Below are 21,027 nucleotides of genomic sequence, written 5' to 3'. Positions count from 1 at the left end.
AATATTGCCCCAATGTAGAGCTAAACTTTGCCAACTAAGTCTTCTAAGACTCACCCTAAAAAAAAAAAAAAAATCAAACTGAACCGTTGAAGTTCGCTGGCACCCTTCTGTACTTTTGTAACAACTCAAAGTGCATGTTCAGTGTGCCAGGTATCCCAGCATATCCCCGGCTGCTGGGTATGAGTAAATTACCATGAGCATGCATGAAAGTTACATCATCCCATCCTGACCAATTAAGATGGCCAAAGATCCAGAACCTGTAAAACGATTGGGTGAAGATGTTGGTACTGTAACAGAGTGAAGAGAGGTGAGTGTAATTATAAAATTTCAATCAAGCAGGTAAATTAATTTATCTTCGGTCACTTTTCCAATAAACTACCTTCCTGATCAGAATTTTCTACTGGGTAACTTTAGTTGCACCTTAATTGATTAAATACATACAGCTAGTGTACAAAAGGCATTCTGGCTCAGAGGCTAGCACTCAGAGGTTAGTGCTGGGTCCCAGGTTCTAATCTCACTCTCCAGGACACTATCTACATGTAGTTTGTAGGTTGTCCCCGTGTTTGCGTGGGTTTCCCCCAGGTACTCCGGTTTCCTCGCACATTCCAAAACATGCAGTTAATTGGCTCTCCTTTAAAAATTTACCTTGGACTGTATTAAGGACATATGAGCATTGTAGGGATTGTGAGCCCCTTTGTGGGACAGGAAGTGACATAACTATGGACCTTTACAGCACTGCATAATATGTTGACGCTATAAATACTGTGTAGTAATTTATAATAATAATTTACCCTTCACTATCTTCAATTAAAAAAAAGACAGAACCAATCACATGATAACACCATGTACCTGAGCAGTGGTGAATGTAGCCAACAGTGGTTCCCTGTGCAGAACTGACTTGATGGCTGGGTCCTCATGCAGCAGCACCGTTTGTACCTGTTTGTACCTTTGGACCCTATGTCCTCTCCATTACCTTATCCAAAACCATTGATCTACAGCGCCAAACATTTTATACAAATCTATGCATTCCAACCAACATTCAGCTCTTTTAAACTTTGAAAGCACCATTGGTTAAGGAAAACAAGGATATAACAAAGTATTAAGACTTATTTTGTCTATAACACTTGAGATTGTTGGATTTCAAGACTATGGCAATAATGTGAAGTTGGTCCACTTTAGCTCCTAAAGGTTGTCCTTGAGCGTGTCTACAGGAATCTAAGCCAATTCTGCTAACAGAGCATTTGTGAGAAGACACAGTTGCCAATTGGTGTACCAGTTCAGCTCAATGTTGTTTAGTAGGGTTGAGGGCTGATCAGGACTCTGTACAGGCCAAGATCATCAAACTTTGTCTTTATAAAGCTGGCTTTGTACACAAGAGAATAGGGTCTTCTCCAAATTGTTATCCCAAGGCTGGAAGCCCTCATTTGTCTTCATTTGTGTGATATAGCATTTTATGTGAAGCACCTGAAATCCATGATTTGAACCATTGTTGGCATACTTCTTGCAATATAGAGTAGAAAGAGTGTTCAGCATATGGATTAGGGGAGACAAAATGGAAAAAGCCCTTCACTAAAGCACCATGATATAGTGTATTGCCTTCCTAAACCAGGAGTCATAAGTCACTGAAAAATATGGCATATGTTATGTAACAGAGCGGGGCGTGCAGACAAGGCAGTGGCAGATCATAATGATAAATGGGTGTTGATGATTGCAAAGGCCGCTGGCTGTACACAGAGTAACAATAACAGCCTTTGATGATTCAAGGCCTTTCGCTTTATGACGTGCTGCGCGTTTGAGCACAGCGCCGTGTCAATGACACATGAGGTGACCCAAGTCTCTTTCAGCCAAGTTGTTTTGATGGGGATCTGATATAGTACAGGCGCCTGGAGTAGGCAAAAGGGTTAATGGAGCAATGTTCTGCGGGTCTCTAGGGATTTGAGGGCTCTCAGTGTTTAGGGAACTGCTAATCTTCTCACAGAGGCGGTGGATAAATTCCCACACATAACAACACGTCCCTAAATGCATACATACATAGAGGTATGCAGACACAAACCAGAATGCGGGATGGTTTCACAGAAGTGTTCGCATTAATCCTGTGTGGTGTCGCATTTTACAAAAAAGCATCCCACAGGTTTGCTATATATATATATATATATATTCCATACATCCAGTCAGAAGGCATCACTAGCTGACCACAGTCAGTACAGTCACCAAATGGTTTCTATCTATACATCACACACTCGGCTCCTTCCTGTAATGATGGGTGGTAATAGCCTTGTAGTGATTACTGTTTACAGATGGTTCCGTTGGGATATGAATTAATAATGACAGATCTCTGCACACTGTGAGCGATGACTACAAGCAGCTCCCTATAGACACGGAAGTACCTGCAACCAGAACAAAGAAAGACAGGCCCAGGGACATCTGCGGGAGCTATAAATGGATTATTGGACCCCAATGATTATATACAGTAAAGCACGAGGACAGCGATGCTTTCTGTATAGTTTGTAAGATACTGTTTGTGTGAGTTACCGTGACATTATTATTGATTACCACCTCCCATGTTTATTCTTACTATGTAAAGCACCATGGAAGATGATGGAGATAATAAATCAATATTAATAGGACGGTAAGCAATATCAAATGAGATATTATTTAAAGTAAATGTTTAATATGTTATTAAAAAAAAGAACATTTTTTAAATTTTGTAAGATTCCTGAAATAAACTGCAGCACTGTAGCTCAAGCTCCCATTTACCTGTATGGAAGTGGTTGGGAACCATTTTGTGCAAATGTTTGTGTTGCAGAGGAGCTGTGGAACATGTTCATAGGTGTGGTATGTTGCTTCTGGTGGTCGGTTTGTTTTTCTTTTCTCAAGAAAGAACTGCACCACCTTTGTAAATGCAGGGGGAATGCACGTGAATGTGTTGACCTGCGGTGAAGTTTGCGACTTGTGGGAGAATAGCAGCAGTTTGTTTCTGGCAGTTCCTAACTGTGCAGTTTTCCACTGCAATTCTGTAAGGGGGCTAAATCTGTAGCCTTCATTTAAATACCTGGTGATCCTTATTCTAGGACGAGGACTTTGTGTTGGGGAGTCATTTTGCACTCAGCCTCCCATCATACATTATGGAATGTGGTCCTCTGTTGTCACTATCAGGAAACTGGTCAAGAGCCATGCTAAAACAATTGCTACAAGAGACTGTAATAGGTTGGAAAGGATCAAAAGACCTAAGAAAACACAAAAAAATAAAAGATGAAACATTATGTAAAAAAAAAAAAAAAAAACATGATTTTTGATACTTGAGGGGATTTACCCTACTGTGCTAAGATTTGCACATTTTGATAGCCGTTTTGTGCATTTTGGCTTGCTCATTACATTACAGCTATGATTTGTAGTAGTCTTGTGGTAATCTCCACTCATTAGAGGGATTATTTCAAGTCCAAAGTCCAGCACATGCTTTTATTATTCAACAGCCCTTTCTGTGATACAACAACTAGTGTAGTAATAGATGCAGAATCGGAAGAATATGTTTATAAGAATCTGCAGCATCTATGGCACTGCTCTGCCCCCTTCCCACTCTATGGATCAATCTTTCTTAAGCTTTTTAACATGGGGAAACCTTTAAAATAACTTTCAGGTCTTCAGGTAACCCCTGTTATAAATATTATATCCACTGCTCACAGTACATTAGTAGGGTGGTCAGTAGGAAGAATGGCCCTTACATTGATGGACAGTGGGATGAATGTCAAGTCTATGGATAGCCAAAAAGACCATTGCTGTCAGCTAAACTGACCTGAGAGTCACAAACCGCTCAGTGCTCAAGAAACCCTTAGAAAGCACTTGGGGAACCCCAAAATTGTGGTTGCTATAGACAGGAAGTAAATAAATATTCATGATGAGGGCGATAGGTTCAACTCCCACCTGAGTAACTGCCCTTTCCTGTTATCTGAAAAAATTTGCTATGGCAAAGCCTGATTTTTACTTTCAACAAGCATATGATACCCAGTTTAGATTTCGGGTAATGATACCAGCTGGGTTACATAGGAAAAATGAGCATATCTTTTTGGTTGGAACAGTTTTTGTATGTCCAACATGCGCCCTGCAGACTCACACCTAGCAAAGCTCATGCATGGTCCCTGCTGATTGGAGAGTTCTTATTCAGCATGGGGTGTGTCAGACCTCTGCAGAGAGACTACAGGTTTTCATTTTTATTTACATGAAATGTATTTGGCCTAATTAAACTCCAAACCACTAGTTAACCCGCTGCAGTTCCAAGTCACCAATTCAGATCTGATCTGCATAACTGTTCCAGTTTAGGGGGGGTCATAATAAATGCAAAGCATGCAGAATTTCCACAATAGTTCAACAATGTTATATTGAGGTACAGAGTGTGTGTAACCATAAAACACCCCAGTAATAGAGAGTGAGGCTGAAAGCAAAAACATTTGAAATGTTTTTTTTTTTAATTTTTAGTAGAGTTTGTTACATCACTAAGCATCTGATCTATATTCCTGCAGCAGCAACTGTAGGGGGTTTCCGTAATATTCCCGCCAATATCAGTTATAGAGAATAAATCATGCAAAGCTAGAGCACACAAGGATGGGTATACACCTCCTAGGTGGTTAGGAATCCAAGCCATAGTCCATCATGATAGAGGGTATTGGTCTTTAATAGTGAAACTAAAGCCACAATACTCGCCTGTCCCCATTACCTCGCAGGAGGTTAACATTTTATTAATTCTTCTCTCCCCAGATACAATCTTTGACCACCTTGATTGACTGGCATGGCAGAACTTTCACCAGACATTTATTGGTTCATTCAATTTTTCCCGGTGCATGCAGAGCAAGCTGGGATTGTCAGGTTTTCTGGAAACCAAATTGTTGTAGGACAGTCCCTTTCTGCAATAATGACCTACCCAATTGTGGGTTTTTAAATGTGAAACTTTAGCTCTACTGTGAAAAAAGGGGCAAAGGGTGGGGAATCTTTTGTAATATTCATAGATCACACTGAAATGTATTCTATCTCCAAGTAAACTTGTTCCAGAATGAGATTGGCAACCTACTGCAGGAATTGTAATTTAAACTCAACAAGGTACCTCTACATATTAGGAATACTAAAACTCAAGAACTGATTCCAGTTCAAGAAACAGAGCTCCGGCTCATATCTCTCCTACACCTCAGTTGCCAGTCACTTTGATAAGAGAAGGGAATGGCCAAACTTTCATATTAGAATCTTCTGGATATCCTGCAGTGAGGAAATAGTCGATTATTCAGATCCGGAGATTTAACATCACTGCCTTTTCTGATGGCTTGTTACGGGTCAGTATCTTAATGAATCAAAAACAGGGGACAGCCAGGCAAACAGGATTTTTTATAAAGTGGTCTGTGCATATGTTAGTACTCACCTAATTAGCTGCTATTGCACTGCGGTATCTAAAATCACCTCTCAATGCCAATAGAAATTCATTCTGCAAACAGGTGACTTTTAGGAGACCATTCAGCCTGAAGAGACTTTGGTTAGCCTGGCTATATAAACAATGGGCCTCTCTAAACCATGGTAATTCCCTTTAAGGAAGAAGAACACAAATTAATCAAAGACTGCATTGTGTATAAAATCTTTTAATAACCTTAGTTACATTTCTCTAATACAGTCATGATGGAGTACACAGAAAAAACAAACAGATCAGGTTAACAAAACCTAACTAGATCATTGACCTCTCTCCTCTGAGTAAACCAGAGATATTTAAACTATTATTGCAACATCGCACCCCACCACACGGTGGAGCTATAAGGACCAAAACCTTACCAAAGAAAGGGTCTGTAACATTTTATTAAGTGTTAAAAAACCATCCTCTAACCAGAGGGAACATTGCTTTATATTATACAATTTTACTTGTAATCCTAGGTACAGGAATCCTATGAGATGTCCTCTTTAGAAAGGGAATTCCTTTCACTCGTTAGCTTAGTTAAATCCCATTTTACTAGATAATCTCTGAATCCATCAACATCTATCATGTTCATTCATCCGTGGTGAGAGGAATCCAAGGAATGTAGTGGAGTGGAGGGTTACTAGAAAGTTGTGCAGTTATGTGCATGGGATTGTATTGTCCACACAAGGAGCTGACCCCAATTTACAGCAGAAGAAACTGCAAACCCTGCAATGGAGAGACGTTGGCCAATGTGATCTGAAAACCCGGGTTTTCTAGCAAATCACCAGTAACAGCCGAGATATAAGAAGTCACCCATTGGCAATTTAGTGCCAGGTTTCTCCTCTTCCTTCCAGTCATCCTTCGTATAAGAAATCCCCACCAAGAGCACTTCTCCACTTAAGAAGTGTGAGGAGCAATTCTGGTGGAAGACCTAAAGGCAGAGTGAATAGAAAGGAAATTCAAGCAGGGCAGGAACTCCAGTAAAGTCTTCAGTGGTTTAGCCCTTGTGACATCCCACTCCAGTGCTGTAATTACAGGAGCATCTCCTGGTACTGGGTAGTGGAGAAGTGGATGGGGCAGCAGCAGATTGACCCCCTTTGGGAGATATTATGGAGTTAAGGTAGTTTAGTATCGTCCAGCCTTGGCATCACCTATGGCTCCCCAAACGTCAAATACAAACTCGTCTGGAAAGGCAAAGTCCCCGAGTGTGCGGTCAAGTGCCTGCGAGAAGTCGTCAGGGTTCTGTTTGTCGATGCCCAACTCCACCATAGTGCCAGCTGTACAGAACAGAAGGGTAAGCATCAATATCCAACAAGTACACATCTTCTACCCTGCATTTTTAGGAATGCTTTAGGAAATGAAAAAAATATATATAATTGCTAATGGAGTTGTATCTTTAAATATAACCCTTTTTTGTTCCAGGTTCTGAAACTGGAGGGGCAAAGTAGCAGGGTCACTGTTCTCCTCAGCAGCACATGCTCCCTGGATATTTATTTCCCTGCTGCTACATTCTGCCTCTCAGAAAAAAACTTGGGACAATTCCAACTTGGACTTGGAGTTTTCCTAGGATTAAAAACACTCTTTCCACCTTAACTTCACAGAAAGTCACTGCTCTCACCTGGGAGGGAAGGGATGGTTATTTCTCTACAATTATAACAACACAAATTTGTCAGGGAGTGACAAAGTCCATAAACAAAACACATTCCCTATTTAATCCCTAGGGTAACACCAAAAGTGATGCAGATTCTGGTAGACCTCAGGCTGTAGATAAAGACTTGCTGGTTTTGTTTGCTGCCCCCCAAAAAAGCCCCACTTCTGCCAGGCTATTAATTCTTTGAAACAACTTTATTGAAATGTTTTGGCCTCTGGGGGCAGAGTTGTAGTGCCAAGAATTTGTCTTATCTGTCTGCTGTGTCACCACTACTGGCACTGAGCAATTAAAAGGACTGACTCCTATCACCTCCATATAAAAACAGCTGGGGGATCTTTGCCCTCAAGGCACCTGAACACAGAAAGGTAAAAAAACCTGCCTAGGTTGCCCAGGCCTTCTTCCTTCAAGTCCTATCATCCCACCCCCCCACCCCCCCCCGTGTGCAGACACAAGAGGTATCCTGAGACCCGATAGGTGAGTAGCTGCCTAATTAGGTGAGCCCAATACTACACAGCATGTCTACACAGCAGTCCGAAATGTCCCTGCTCAGCTCCATCAGTGCATGGGAACATTCCTATAATTATTTGGAATATGGTCCATATGAAAAGACCATACTAATAAGTATATTTATTAAAGTTCATAATTTCATTCTGCCCTTTTCAATACTAAATTTGCAATTTACCAGAAAGGTGTAGTTGAGCCTGTACTTATTATTACACAGTATTTATATAGCGCCATCATATTACGCAGCGCTGTACAAAGTCCATAGTCATGTCATTAACTGTTCCTCAAAGGAGCTCACAATCTAATATCCCTACCATAATCATATGTCATTATTGTAGTCTAAGGGGGAAGCCAATTAACCTAACTGCATGTTTTTGGGACGTGGGAGGAAACCGGAGTACCCGGAGGAGACCCATGCAGATGGGGAAAACCTGCAAACTCCATGCAGATAGTGTCCTGGCTAGGATTCAATCCTGGGACTTAGCGCTGTAAAGGCCGGAGTGCTAACCCCTGAGCCACTGTGCTGCCCATACTTACCAAGTTCACTGTCTCTGATCCCCATATAGCTTTCCAACAGGTCATCAACTTTCTGGATGGCTTTTTCTTCAATGACAGACACCTGGACAGCAAAAAGGGAAAGAGTATAGGAGATATTTGTAATATAAATATAAAATAAGAAGTGTGTGTGTTCTGAGAACTCCACACACCCTACATAATATTCTTCCTCCTGTATCCTGTAAACATCCTAATAACACCAAACCAAATATTATGCCTTTTTCACACTGTACTCATCACAGTAATCCTACCTCAAATGTTACTCCTGTCATTTCCCAAATGTGAACTCCTCTTCTCGCACACATAACAGCAACTCTTTATACTGATATAAATTAGATCCACATACATACAATATTTTTCAGAGAAAGTACAAAAGAAGGGTTTTGTGGGTACTCCTTCCCAAAGCCACTGCACATCCTCCAACACCTCAGAGACCAATATGCCAGGTAAAATATGTTCAGTAAACACAATACTTCAGTCCAGCATTGTGTAATGCACTGCACTCCTACAACGTACAAAACACAACATTCACTCTAAATCAGTGTTTCTCTTAACGAGAGTTCTGTGGATTCCTAGCTTTCCAACAGGCTCCAGAGGCTGCTACAACAAAATGTAATCTGTACCCACTATTACCACTGATCTTTTTGGCCATCTGTAAGCATGACAATCTGCCCACTGGCCACCATGCTAATGTACTGTGAGCTGTGGATATATAAAAATTATTGCCAGGGGTTCCCTGTAAGTTATTTCATAGGGTTCCCATAATAAAAATGCTCTAAATATCTAAGCCTGCTCTAACTATTTCCACGAAAAAATGTAACTTATACATAAGACATTAATTATGTTTTCATCTTGCTTGTTACTCATAAACCCTCCCTTCTACCTGTGTACACCCTCCATTTCTTACCAGATCCTCTACAGTGGGTGGCCCCTTGGCTCTCAAACGCAATGTTCCTCTACCCGACGATACTCCAGAACTGTTAGCGGAAGAGCTGGAGCGCTGTCCAATCATATCTGGAACAGAATAAATCACAGAACATGTTGGAGTGTTTATACCAGTCAAGTATTAATCCTTGTACAAATACTGTAATTACATTTTACATGTTAATGTGTACTTTACACCCAGTTATTGTAGTGTTATCTACGCAGCATGACTGCTGTGTTACACGCAGGGACAATTTGACTACACCCACGACTTTATGTGGCACATAGTATGTCAGGTAAGCACTGACTGATCTATTTCAGTGTCTTTCTTACCCACCCCTGCTACAGAATGTAGGTTCTGGACTTTTTTACCTAAAGGCATTGAAGGCTTTAGAATAAGGAAAGAGGATCCATCGTAACAGCATTGTAGAAAGGCTTCATATACGGGTACAAAAAGGGACCCTTTCTGTTTTCATTGAGCTGATGGCTCAACACAGACAACAGCACAGCAAAGTAATTGATTTTATATGTACATATATACACACACACCTCAAATCAAACAAGATTTATGGTAACTGTACCATTTTCTTTAACCACCACACTAAAAAAAAAAAAAAAAAAAAAAAAAAAAAAAGATTTTGAAACATGAAGCAGAATAGCGCAGGGTGAATTGATGGATTCATGTAACCTCCAGTTGAGCGCATTTTGATCTGCAATTAAAGTGGACCGATAACCACAATTTCTACTTTATATAAAAGGGTAGAAAACCCTTTATTACAAAGTAAAATTATTATTATTACCCTCATTAAATTTAGGAAAAAAGGAAGCCTCTCTGGCAGTAAAGACTTATGAATACGTATCCCAGGAGGCTTTGAGCTGCTCCTTGTGCGCATGCTCGATAATGTGCATAAGGGGCTTATTCAGGCACTGAAACTTTTTTTATTTATTTTTTTTATTAGTTACAGCATGCTTTGCCTGATCCTGTGCCTGCTCAGTGCGAGAATGGGCGACAGCCAAAGAAAGAAAGGAAGATGGCGGTGAACTAGGACAAAGAAGTATTCCAGAACCGAATTGAGGCCAGGTATGGGTGGATTAGGGGCTCTGCAAAATTTTTTTTTTAAATTTTTTAATTACAGTTCCGCTTTAAGCTTCTAAGCTGCATTAATTTGCTTTTCAAATCCTTGTCAACACCTTAAGACTGGAAGCACACAATTGTCTGAAATGTTTCTTTATGCTGTACAGTTGTTATTACCTGCCACTACTCAAAAACTTTGGACGGAGGCTCCCATACTTGTGGAAAAAAAAACCTGTCTGAATGTAGCAAGATATACTTATCATTACGGGTTAGCTAAACATAATAAGGTTCAACACATGTGCTGCTTAGGCAGTCTGCTTATTTTTGACGGCTGCAGTTGACCACCAAGGATATAACCAATAAATTACCGAAAGCTTTCCTGGGTTCACAAAGCTTGAGCGTGAATGTCCTCCCTCGAGGTAACTCTTTCAGGGTTCGGGCTACTTCAAAGTGACGACTGCCAATTAAATTCTTGCCATTGATAGATTCAATCATGTCCCCCACATTGATGAGCTGCATTCTGTGTATAGTACTTCCTTCTTTAATGCGCTGTAGATAAAAAACAATCTACTCATTAGATCAAAGATCAGGAACCGAGAAATGTATAGAGGTCTACACACTAACAACAGCACCTTGATAAAGGCGTAACCGGCTCCGTTGTCTGTGATTGTGAGACCCAGCGAGTCCTCAGATTTATACACCTCAAGTTCTTTCTTTTGTCCTCGTACATGAGCAAAGATAAAGTCCTCAAGGCCTATTTGACCACCCAGAAGTTTGTCCATATCCAGACGGTGAGTGTTGAGGGTACAAAACAAGACCTGTTGAAGAAGGTATATTGGGATTGATTAGGTTAACAACAAAATATTGACAAACTTTTTGCCTGTGTTCATGAACTTTGGACTGTTGTCAGACATAAGTTTGAGATGCTTCTCCGATGTTTCAGGTGCATTTGACCTGACCCAAATCCTAATTTATCTGGGTCAAGTTGCACACATACAGTGATTGCCCAGTTTGTAAAACAACTTTTTGTTTTGTTTGTCTGCTAAGCTTTATCGTAACTCTCCAATAACAATACAATATTAGATTGTCATTCTTAACCAGTTTCTAAAAATGCTTGTTCACCGGTTGTCATGCTGATCCTCTTTCAATGCTTTGTGTCACTGACAAAAGGAGTTTTTGTTTTATATTCAGGGTGAGCGATTTAAAGACAAGGTCAAAGACAGCCTGGAAATGAGCATTGAGAAAGGGAAGTCTGCAATGGTACCCTATAAAACTTTTAAGGTTGCTAGAGGTTCCTTGAGCAGTTTGTGCCTTTCAGGTCAGGTACCGCTGACACCAATGATCTTTTTGGCTATTTGTAAGGGTGACATTCTTTCTAAAGGACAAGCAATGTAAGAGGCATTCTTCCCACTGACCACCATGGTAAACAAATATGAGCTGTGGATATAGTAATTATAGTAGGCGTTACCTGAATACCTAAAAGTTATGTCAAAGGTTAAAAAGCGGGAGAAATACTGCACTATACTAATATTTTCTACTATATTGGTCCTTTAGGAAGAGATTTGTTTAAATGATACTTTAATTAAATATAAAATATCATGTTTGACATACATTCTGCAAATCTGAATTGTCATTTTGCAACCTCCAGCCCTTTCCTATCTGTTTTTCTCTGATTTTCTAACTTGTGTAATCTCTTTTAAATGATCCGGCATGCAAACTTGAGACAAACTGGCAGCAAATCTTAACAGGAGAAATGTAAATTGTCATAACAAATAAACAAGCTGTATAGCAAAGGCAACTTTATTACTCCTGAGAAACCTTTTATATGATTTTTCAGTTCTTAGGGAATTCCTATTAAAACCAATTATTTGGAAGTCATTGGGGTAAAAGCCTATTACATTGGTAGCCAGCGGGAAGAAAGTTTAACTTTACAGTGCTGGCTAGAAAACCACCCTTACAGACTACTAAAAAAATCTTTAATGTCATGCAGCTGGATCTACCATGTGGTGTTGGCCCCAGAACTATACAGATATCATCAATTGGAGGTCAACCCTTGGAGCAGGGGTGTCAAACTCAAATACACAGTGTACCAAAATGAAAAATTTGGACAAAGTCACGGGCCAACCTTGATATTTATTGAAAAAATATCTACAGTTGAGGAAGGTGGCTAATGAATGTCAACAGAGGAGGAGGCGCTTGTGGGTCCTGATTGACACGCCAGCTGAGCATTCTGGGATTTGTAGTATTAGAAGTGCAAGCAATGTCTAACGGGGGAGCAGCTCTAGTAGACATTTGTTTTTTTTCTCGCAGGCCAAAAATAATTAGAGTGCGGGCCAGATCTGGCCTGCACGCCTGAGTTTGACACCCCTGCCTCACAATAACCCTAGTGGAGAATACCTGGCATATCATATATACATAGCCTTACCAATGTGCTGCTACCATGTGAGCTGGTGGATATGGGCAGCTCATGGACAAAACTGTAGGGTTTCTTAATTGGATGACTTTAGAATAAATCACAGTAATAATACAAAACACCAATACAGCCCATGTACATTTCAATTGTCATTTCCTAAATCACATGCCCTTACAAGTCCAAATTTGTCAACGAGGTGCAGTTTAACTTTGATCACCAGGCACACAGCTTTATATACACAGTTGAAAGTGTGAATGTGACTCATTTTACTTTCTAAAAGACCGATAATTGTATAAAATTGTTTTAATCCAGGCATACCTGCCAGAGAGTGCAAGAAAGCAATGAGCCTTCCTACAGACTAAAAAGAGGTTTAGCAGTATAGTGTGGATGACACGTCTCTTCCTAAACTGTGATTGGATAATGGATAAGCTACATGTACTGTAAGCATGTTCACAGTGTTAGAGTTGCAGCATGATTCTGATTCGGTGTGAGCATGCAAAGTTTTAATAGGGGCCGAATTCAAAATTCAGATTTCTAATGTTAGCTCCATGATAAATCATAGTTATTGTTTTATGAAATACCACTGTAACCAATGACAGGTTTATTTTATGAAGCCATGTACTTACATCACCAACAGGTATATTGAATGCTTCCGCTATCTTGGCATAAAGCTCTTTCACATTGCTGAATCCCTCAATCCTCCCCGTGGGGCTGCCATGTGCGAGCTGAGCATGGAACACCAGCCGAGGTCGTAGAGCTGGAGCAGGAGGGAGACCGGGAGCTTGAGGTGAGAGAGGCCCACCCGGCCCACTACCAGCCTGAGATATTCCCAATGCTGTGCGTTCCCCCGCGTCATCTTCCTCCATTAGCGGAGAAGCCTTCTTTCTACGGCCAAGGCCCAGAGGCATTGGGACTCCTGAATAGTTGGTCTTGTGAGGTGTCAAAATCAGGAGGAAACTGTAAAGAAGAAAGAGGAGACTGTTAAAATGTTCAAAGCAAAGTATTACAAATTTGTGCATTCCTGATTTTATTGGTGTATAATTCTATAGCAGAATAATGCACATTTTACCTATAAATCAAATAAAATGTAGGACCAGCATTACAAGACATGGTGACCCGAGGTGGAATTAAGTGTGACACTTTTTCAATGCTATAATCCGTAATTCACTATAATAAAAATAAGTCAGCTTTATCAAGATCGAGAATTTAATGACTGTGATTACCAACTTTTGAACAGATATGGTCTGATAAACAATAAAATGATAAGACTTGTAAACAAGGAAGAATTTTTTTCCTTGTTCACAAATCTAATGATATTATTCTTAATTTCTCTCTATATATCACTGCAGCATCATACTGTTCTTTACAATGTAGAATTATGTTTCTATGTTAATGAACAAGAACCAAACCCCCAGAGGCGAGCCAGAACCCTCCTAGGTTACGCTGTGAGAGGTGCAAACCCGCTTAGCTGATGGCAGCCCACAATTCGGTCAGAGAGCTGACATTTCCTGGGTACAAGCTTCCAACAATTCTTTATTTTATCGAAGAGGTGCTTTTTATATAAAGTGATATTGCGTTACCCAATTGGTGCCATGGTACACAAATGCTTAATGGGGAGGGTCATGATGCAGAGAATACATCATCTTATCAGTGAAGAACCCCAGTAAAATAAAGGCTGTTAAGCTGATGATCTCACTGCAGCCTGCTGAGGCATACATGAGAGCTTTATAGTGGGTGTTAAGCTACGTACACACGGCAGATTTTTATCGCCCGATAATCGGCATCAGCCAATTATCGGGCGAAAATCTGCCGTGTGTACAGTCGGTGTCGTCCATGGTCCGGACGACCGACCTGCCGGATCCACGGACGATGGACGACAGCCGATCCTAATGAAAGGGAAGGGAAGAGCGCGCAGCAGGGTGCCGCTCCGTCGCTCCCCCCCTCCCCTCTCCATAGAGCACGAACGGTGCTGTATGTACAGCACCGTTCATGTATCGTGCACTCCCTTGTCGTTGGAAAGGATCGTGAAAGATCCTTTCCAACGACAAAAATTGGAAGTGTGTACGCAGCTTTACATGCCATGTGTGCGAGGTTTATTGGGGTTACATAGTGGAGTGAATGTTAGGGTGATTTGTGTATTGTACAATGATCTCCCCAGGCCCTTTCAGCTGGGCGCAACACCTGACACTTTTTAGTAACCACCAGCTGTATTTGGGTGGTTACAATACAGGGGCAATTTTTTCCCACCCAGCTTAAAAAAAAATCTGGGTTCAACACTGTTGTAGTAATGTTGTAGAGTGCATTGCATTCAAGCTGTAGCCTATCACATCTAGTCAAACCACAGGTCTAAATAACACATTTCCTTTTTTCATCCCTACCCCAAAAAAGTCTTTACATAGCACAGATCTAAAATGAGAACAGCAGAATTGTCCCCAAGAGGATATTCATTATTTCTAAAGTAACACCTGCTCAAAATGGGGTCCAAATACTAAAATGCAAACCGAGAAGATGAACATGTCCAGAAATTGGGCACTTCAAGGAAAGCAGCAGGAATAATATGCTTCCTTTTCCTGGTCGCCTGATAGTAGAGGTGCACCTGATGCTTTATAATGTAATGGGAACCTGTCTGGGTAAAAATATGAAATCTATAATCACAGCCTGTTTCCTAAAGCTGCAAACTCCATATCTTATTCTCTTTTTACTACTTAGCAAGTTACTGACCTAACATGTATACAGCCACTGAAGTTGGGAATTACAGCCTGCAAACTGATTTCCGACGAGAAGTATTGATGAATATGTCAGCAATGGTGGCTTCGGTATCTCTATCCTGACAGGTGCTCCTCACGGATACATCCTCCTCCCATCTTACACTTTAAAGGATGAATACTTCATTCTCTTATAGGAGGTCAGAAGACGTACATCCTATAGAGGTCTATAGGAAATTTGTTGGACGGTCACTCCAATCCAGTAGAGGTGAAGCAGAGGAAGCCGGCGCTGCAGGCGGATGGGCAAAACACAGCTGCAGGGAAGGTTCAGTCACAAAGCTTAGTTAACACTTTCTTCACACCCTGAAAATAAACATGGAGTTTCACTATTTATAGAGATTGGAGACTCAAGCGTGAAAGTAAACCTGCCAAAGGGGACATTGATATAAAAAAAAAAAATAAACTCAGAACAAGTATACGGATCTAAAATGTCAGAGAAAAGCCTCCTCGTTTGTAAGATACAAGACAAAATTAAAAGATGAACCGATCCCTAGGAAATCCTTTGTATTGTGAAGGTGGAAAGTCCTTATCTACATATTACAGGGGCAGTGACCTAAAACTGCAAAACAGAATCTATTTTACTGACAGGGACCTGGGAATGGTTACCTTTTATTTTAAGTACAAGTTTACTAGAGGAGAAGTGTTGTCACCCTAGGACAGGTAGTTTCCGGACTGCATCTCACGCTGCTACAGATTACTCTGCAAAGGGCACAGGAAAGCCCTGAATAAATGGCAGGATCAAAAGGTATTTTTGTATCTGCAATAGTTAAGTAAGGGAGCAAACAAAAGATTCCTCCTTACAGACACTTGAAGGAAAATATGATGCAACAGTAGTCAACTACAAATGGCTGAGATGAAAGGAAAGGTAAATATTTAAAATGGTATTTTTAAAAATCAGCATTTAAAAGTTTTCAGGAAATTTTCTGTGTCCGGAGCCTGATGAGCCTGTCCTTGGACAAACAAGGAGAGGACTTCAAAAACATTCTAAATAAAGGCGATGTAATGACTGCTGTGTAAGCATTTTACTACATTCAAAAGAATAAAAAAAAAAAGAAGAGCTTTAAACCTGACAGAAAATGTTTTTACATATTTTTAATTGAAATGTGCAAAAATAGACGAAGAAATCCTGAAAGCGGAAGAACTGTTCTAGCAGCTCCAACCAATTGGATGACACAGATTGTGCAGGATATACAATGTGTCAGCAATCACCATCCATTTTTTTCTTTTTATAAATACTTTCCTCGCCTTTTTTTATATCCTAATTTGTCTCTCGGTGTCGCCGATTTATTTCTGCCATTTCCTGTATACGCAATTGGTTCAGGACCGGCTGCACATCATTGTTCTGACCCGGCTTCCTGTCTGAGCAATGCGAGTCTAGATTGCCACTTGTAGACTTTAAGCAGAAATAAAGTTCCACTTTAAAGAATCAATCAGGTAGGAAATGATTGCAGGGTCAGGTGATGTCCATTCTGCAAAAATCTCTCCAGGTATCTGGCAAAAAGCTGAGCTGCGCATGCACAGCATTAGCTTTGGTTACCAGGATCCCCCCCGTAACTCCAACGGCGTGAAACTTGCTTGTGCCTCTGCCATCACAGCTTCTCACTAAAAGAACAAAAACAGTTTTAATAATAACAAAGACCTGATATTCGCACAGTTACATACGAAGATATTAGGCTGTCATATGCCCCCACACTCATTTTTCTATTTCATCTGGAAGGGGGCAAAGCGAGGAACTTCTCAGTAGCCCCTCTTAGCGGAAAGCTGTCACTCTTTTAATGAAACTGCCCAAACAACCTGCATAGCACCAGGTATTCATTTAATGAAAGTTGCAAACAAGTTTTGGAATGACATTAACATGTTAAGCATTTGTATAATTACAGTGATTGCCTTTACATCTGTTTGTATTATTGAGAGTGACAATGCAAAGTGTTTGCACAAGAGGCTTGAATGTCTCACCGGCTTATTAAACGTTATATACTGTGCCCGCCTCAGAAACTATTTGGTATCAGCTGGATCTCAGCCAACACGATGTCCTCAAACTAAAAGCAGTTCCAGTTCTTCTAAAAGAACAAGATAATGTAAATAAATGCTGGGATGCGCCTACACCAAGCCGATGTCTCTGTTTATACCAAACACTCATTAAGTTGTGTTCTGAGGATGATGATGATACACTGACTTTTTGTGCTTTATGACTCCTGACCAGCAAATATATGAAAAGCAATTCTCCCATTTATATCTGCATGCCCTGGGTATAAAGCAAAGAAAATGTGAGAAAAGATGAAATACAGAAATATCTACAATAGTATTCTAACGTGACCAGGACGCGTTTGTTGGTGCCCCACCAAGAAACCAAGCTTTTACCATGGGGGATCAGGCAGGTGTTTGTTCCTGAAAGGGACAAGCACTATCTGTTCTGTGATGAACTTTTTTAGCTGCCAATCACCACCCAGCTGTCTAATTCAGCATAGTTGCACATGCGCAGCTCAGCGTTGGTTGCCGCGTCAATGCGTCAATCCCGGCTTTAATGAACGCCCACAAAGACGTCATCCTGGCAAGCAAGATGACCAGAGATAATGTTTAGAATGAAAAGGAAGATGGGGGTATCATGTAATGGAATGGGGATAAGTGGGGAATCATTAATTCTGGTTTATAGTAGAACTAACACAATATGGGAAAACAAAAGTGAACAGGCCTATGTCACCCAACCCAATCTCACACCTAGGTTGAGTGACAAAGGAAGAAGAGAGAATGGCGGCGCCCGGAGCACCGGCCCGGAGACAGATGCCAGGACAATGTGGGATACGATGGAAGAGACCTCCAGATGCATCGGACTGCCCTGCGGGGTTGAAGGTAAGTGGATTTTTTGTGTTTTGGGGGATTTTAAGTTTAGTTCCTCTTCAAGTTACACCGGTCTAAGGATTGTTGATCTGATATCAATCCGCTGAAATACATATTTTATGTCCACATATGAAAAAAAAGAAGGCTTTTAAAGAAATGAACACCATACCTACTGTGAAGCATGGAGGACGCTTGGTTGTGGGCAATGACCGGTTCATAGGGTGCAGAGAGCAAATCTAAAATCTCAAGATTTTAGATTGCCCAGAAAAAGGAAGGGGTGTCCTGATTGTAGTCATGGATCATCCAACAAGAGCGGCTGAGAACAGAACACGGGACTATTCGGGATCGGTCTATGAGCCCTGATTACAATCCTATAGAGGGAACAGAAGCCGGCAGAAGATGCCCCTCACACCTGACCCAGCCGGGGCAATCGGCTCAGGAAGAGTCAGCTGATTCCGTGCAAACAGCTGCAGACCCACAGGAATCACCGGTCTGCAGAGGGGACATGAGGGGTCCCATCATTTGTGTGATTGCCTAAAATATTCGGCAGACAAAAACCACAACAAGGTTTAACTTTTGTTGAATACAGAAAAACAATGTCAGGAGGACGGCTGCCGATCACTAATATCAGACTACGGGTATCCGGCTACAGCCATCAGGAAAGCAGAAAGTGGCTCCACTGCAAACATTCACCGGGAATTTCATTCAACAAGCTTTATTTTGCCATTGGCAAAAATGCAGGGAACAAACCGCTGTGCGTGTATGTGTACGAATGAGCATGTGTATGTATGGGTATGCATGCGCCTTCATAGGAGTGTACACATGTGAGTCTTTGTATGAGTATACATGTTTTGTATGTATGTATATATATGTGTGTGTGTTTATATATAAGTATACATAATATATATAAATAAATGAATGTGTTCATACATATGTACATAAGCTGTGCACTGTCTATGCAGAAGAACATGACATCCCCTAACATACACTCACCTTCTTCCTCACAATTCCCAGGAACACCAGAGAGAACGCACCGCTTCCGCCTGTCTCTGCAGCTTCCCGGTACCGCTTCCGGTTTCGGTGACTCTCCTCACATTAGTCAGTGTGGGCGTGTCACTAGAGGAAGCCCCGTTGGCCACCAGCCACTCAGAATAGCAGTCGAGGCTGAAGGAAGGCGTGGTTAACCCCGCCCATAGGACGTGCTAAGACTTCCTGTATGATAATAAAGTGTTCCTGTATATTATTAGTGAGTACCTGTATAATATTAAAGAATACCTGTATAATAATAAAGAATACCTGTATAATAATAATAAGAGTTCCTGTATAATAATAAAGATTACCTGTATGATAATAAAGAGTACCTGTATAATAATAAAGAATACCTGTATGATAATAAAGAGGACCTGTATAATAATAAAGAATACCTGTAGGACCCATGTCTGCTATTACTGTAAATGCAGCTTACCTGGCTTCAAATTGAGATAATGATCCTTGGTGATCTTTCTATGAAAGTCCTTCCTCAGGCATTTCCTGTAACATGGTGACAACACCCTGTCCTGTCTACTGAATGCCTCCTGCATTGTCATCCTGTCATACCGGCCTCCAGTGGAGATACCATTAGACTACAGCATGTGTTAATGCACACCTGTTGTCACTAATAGAAAGGAAGTAGGAAATTGGTACAACAAGGATACATGAAAGTATTCCGGTGTAAAGACAGAACGGGAAACCTGCAGTCTCCTCGCATACATATGTCACCTATCCAAGGAGGCTGTGGATTGTTCTTTCTGCATATGCCTGGGATCTGAATGCGTTATCAGGGGTTTTCCCCATAATGTAAAAATAAAAGTGCATAATCTTACACATGCGCAGTGAGATTGGCACTTTTTTCTTACATTTGGAGGAAGACATCTCCTGATCTCATTCCTGCAAATTTGGATGACGTGAGGAAGAACCCAGAAGAAAAAAGATGGCAGCGCTGGATGGAATGGCGAGCGCTGAAAAAAAGGGGAATCCGAGACTGTGTGAGACCTGCTTGGCTGGATTTGTGGATGGATTGAGGGACATGGTCAAGGGTTCTTTTAAAACTGACAGGGTCTCTTTAGGTCAACAACACTAAAAACAATTATAATATTTATTACAATTATTATATTTGTTTCCAATATCTCTGTTTTAGAAATAAAAATGGCAAAGGACTCCCAGAGCACTGTGGCTTACCAGAGGTGACAACACAGCACACAAAGCTTGCTTCACCTTTATCTATTTCATCAATGTATTTGCAGCACATGGCAATCAACATTAATAAGAATTAATGAGAACCAAAGATTATTTGCAGCGTCTGTTCTGTATTTCTTAAGAAAAATGTGAGTTGCAATTTATGATTGGCAAAGCAGAACATAGAAAGTCATTTTTTATATATATATAAACAAGTAAAACTATTTTCCCCTAAATTTTCAGAGTAGACAATGATTACAGTTATTGGATGAATGACTTATTCAGCAAACAGCACAGCAGACGATTGTTGTATCAATTTCACCACAATAACATATTTCTTATATATTAAAGTGGACAGAACATTGGATTTATTCTTCTATAGGGTGCTTGGTAATTATTGTCTAAGGGTATAATCTAAGTAGGGATTAATATTTGGCACAGGGATCACAGCACCCCCCTTTCCCCTATTAACAATGCAATTATGTTCCAACATGGCACCAACACTGCCATATTCCCTGATGCCCTGACCAGCTGCAATGTTTACCCCAGGCTGGTACTTTTCTTCCCAGTATTATATTGTTAAATGTTTGTGGCACTTATTTATTATGGAGGTTTCTCTAAAACAGAAGGGCTTTAACCAGAAGTAAACCGGCAATAATA

At 40.7% G+C, this 21,027-nt stretch overlaps 1 protein-coding gene across 2 annotated transcripts; it reads right to left on the bottom strand.

Annotated features, from left to right (window-relative positions):
- Positions 1 to 5,602: 5,602 nt before the first annotated feature.
- GIPC1 (GIPC PDZ domain containing family member 1) lies at positions 5,603 to 19,283 on the bottom strand. 2 transcript variants are annotated; one of them, XM_072399684.1, is made up of 8 exons: positions 19,147 to 19,211; positions 15,272 to 15,618; positions 13,177 to 13,507; positions 10,770 to 10,955; positions 10,506 to 10,686; positions 9,046 to 9,152; positions 8,121 to 8,202; positions 5,603 to 6,705 (listed from the first exon to the last, which is right to left on the bottom strand). In XM_072399684.1, the coding sequence occupies exons 3-8, from the start codon at positions 13,456 to 13,458 to the stop codon at positions 6,554 to 6,556; spliced, it is 990 nt and encodes a 329-aa protein (XP_072255785.1). In that variant the 5' UTR covers positions 13,459 to 13,507; positions 15,272 to 15,618; positions 19,147 to 19,211; the 3' UTR covers positions 5,603 to 6,553. The 2 variants fall into 2 exon arrangements, with proteins under 2 accessions (XP_072255785.1, XP_072255784.1); XM_072399683.1 differs by lacking the exon at positions 15,272 to 15,618 and having other exon boundaries at positions 19,147 to 19,283.
- Positions 19,284 to 21,027: the final 1,744 nt, after the last annotated feature.

The sequence above is a fragment of the Pyxicephalus adspersus genome, chromosome 2 (assembly GCF_032062135.1).
Source record: "Pyxicephalus adspersus chromosome 2, UCB_Pads_2.0, whole genome shotgun sequence".
NCBI lineage: Eukaryota > Metazoa > Chordata > Amphibia > Anura > Pyxicephalidae > Pyxicephalus > Pyxicephalus adspersus.
Note: the sequence above shows the minus strand (reverse complement) of the source record. Positions and strands in the feature narration are given on the sequence as shown.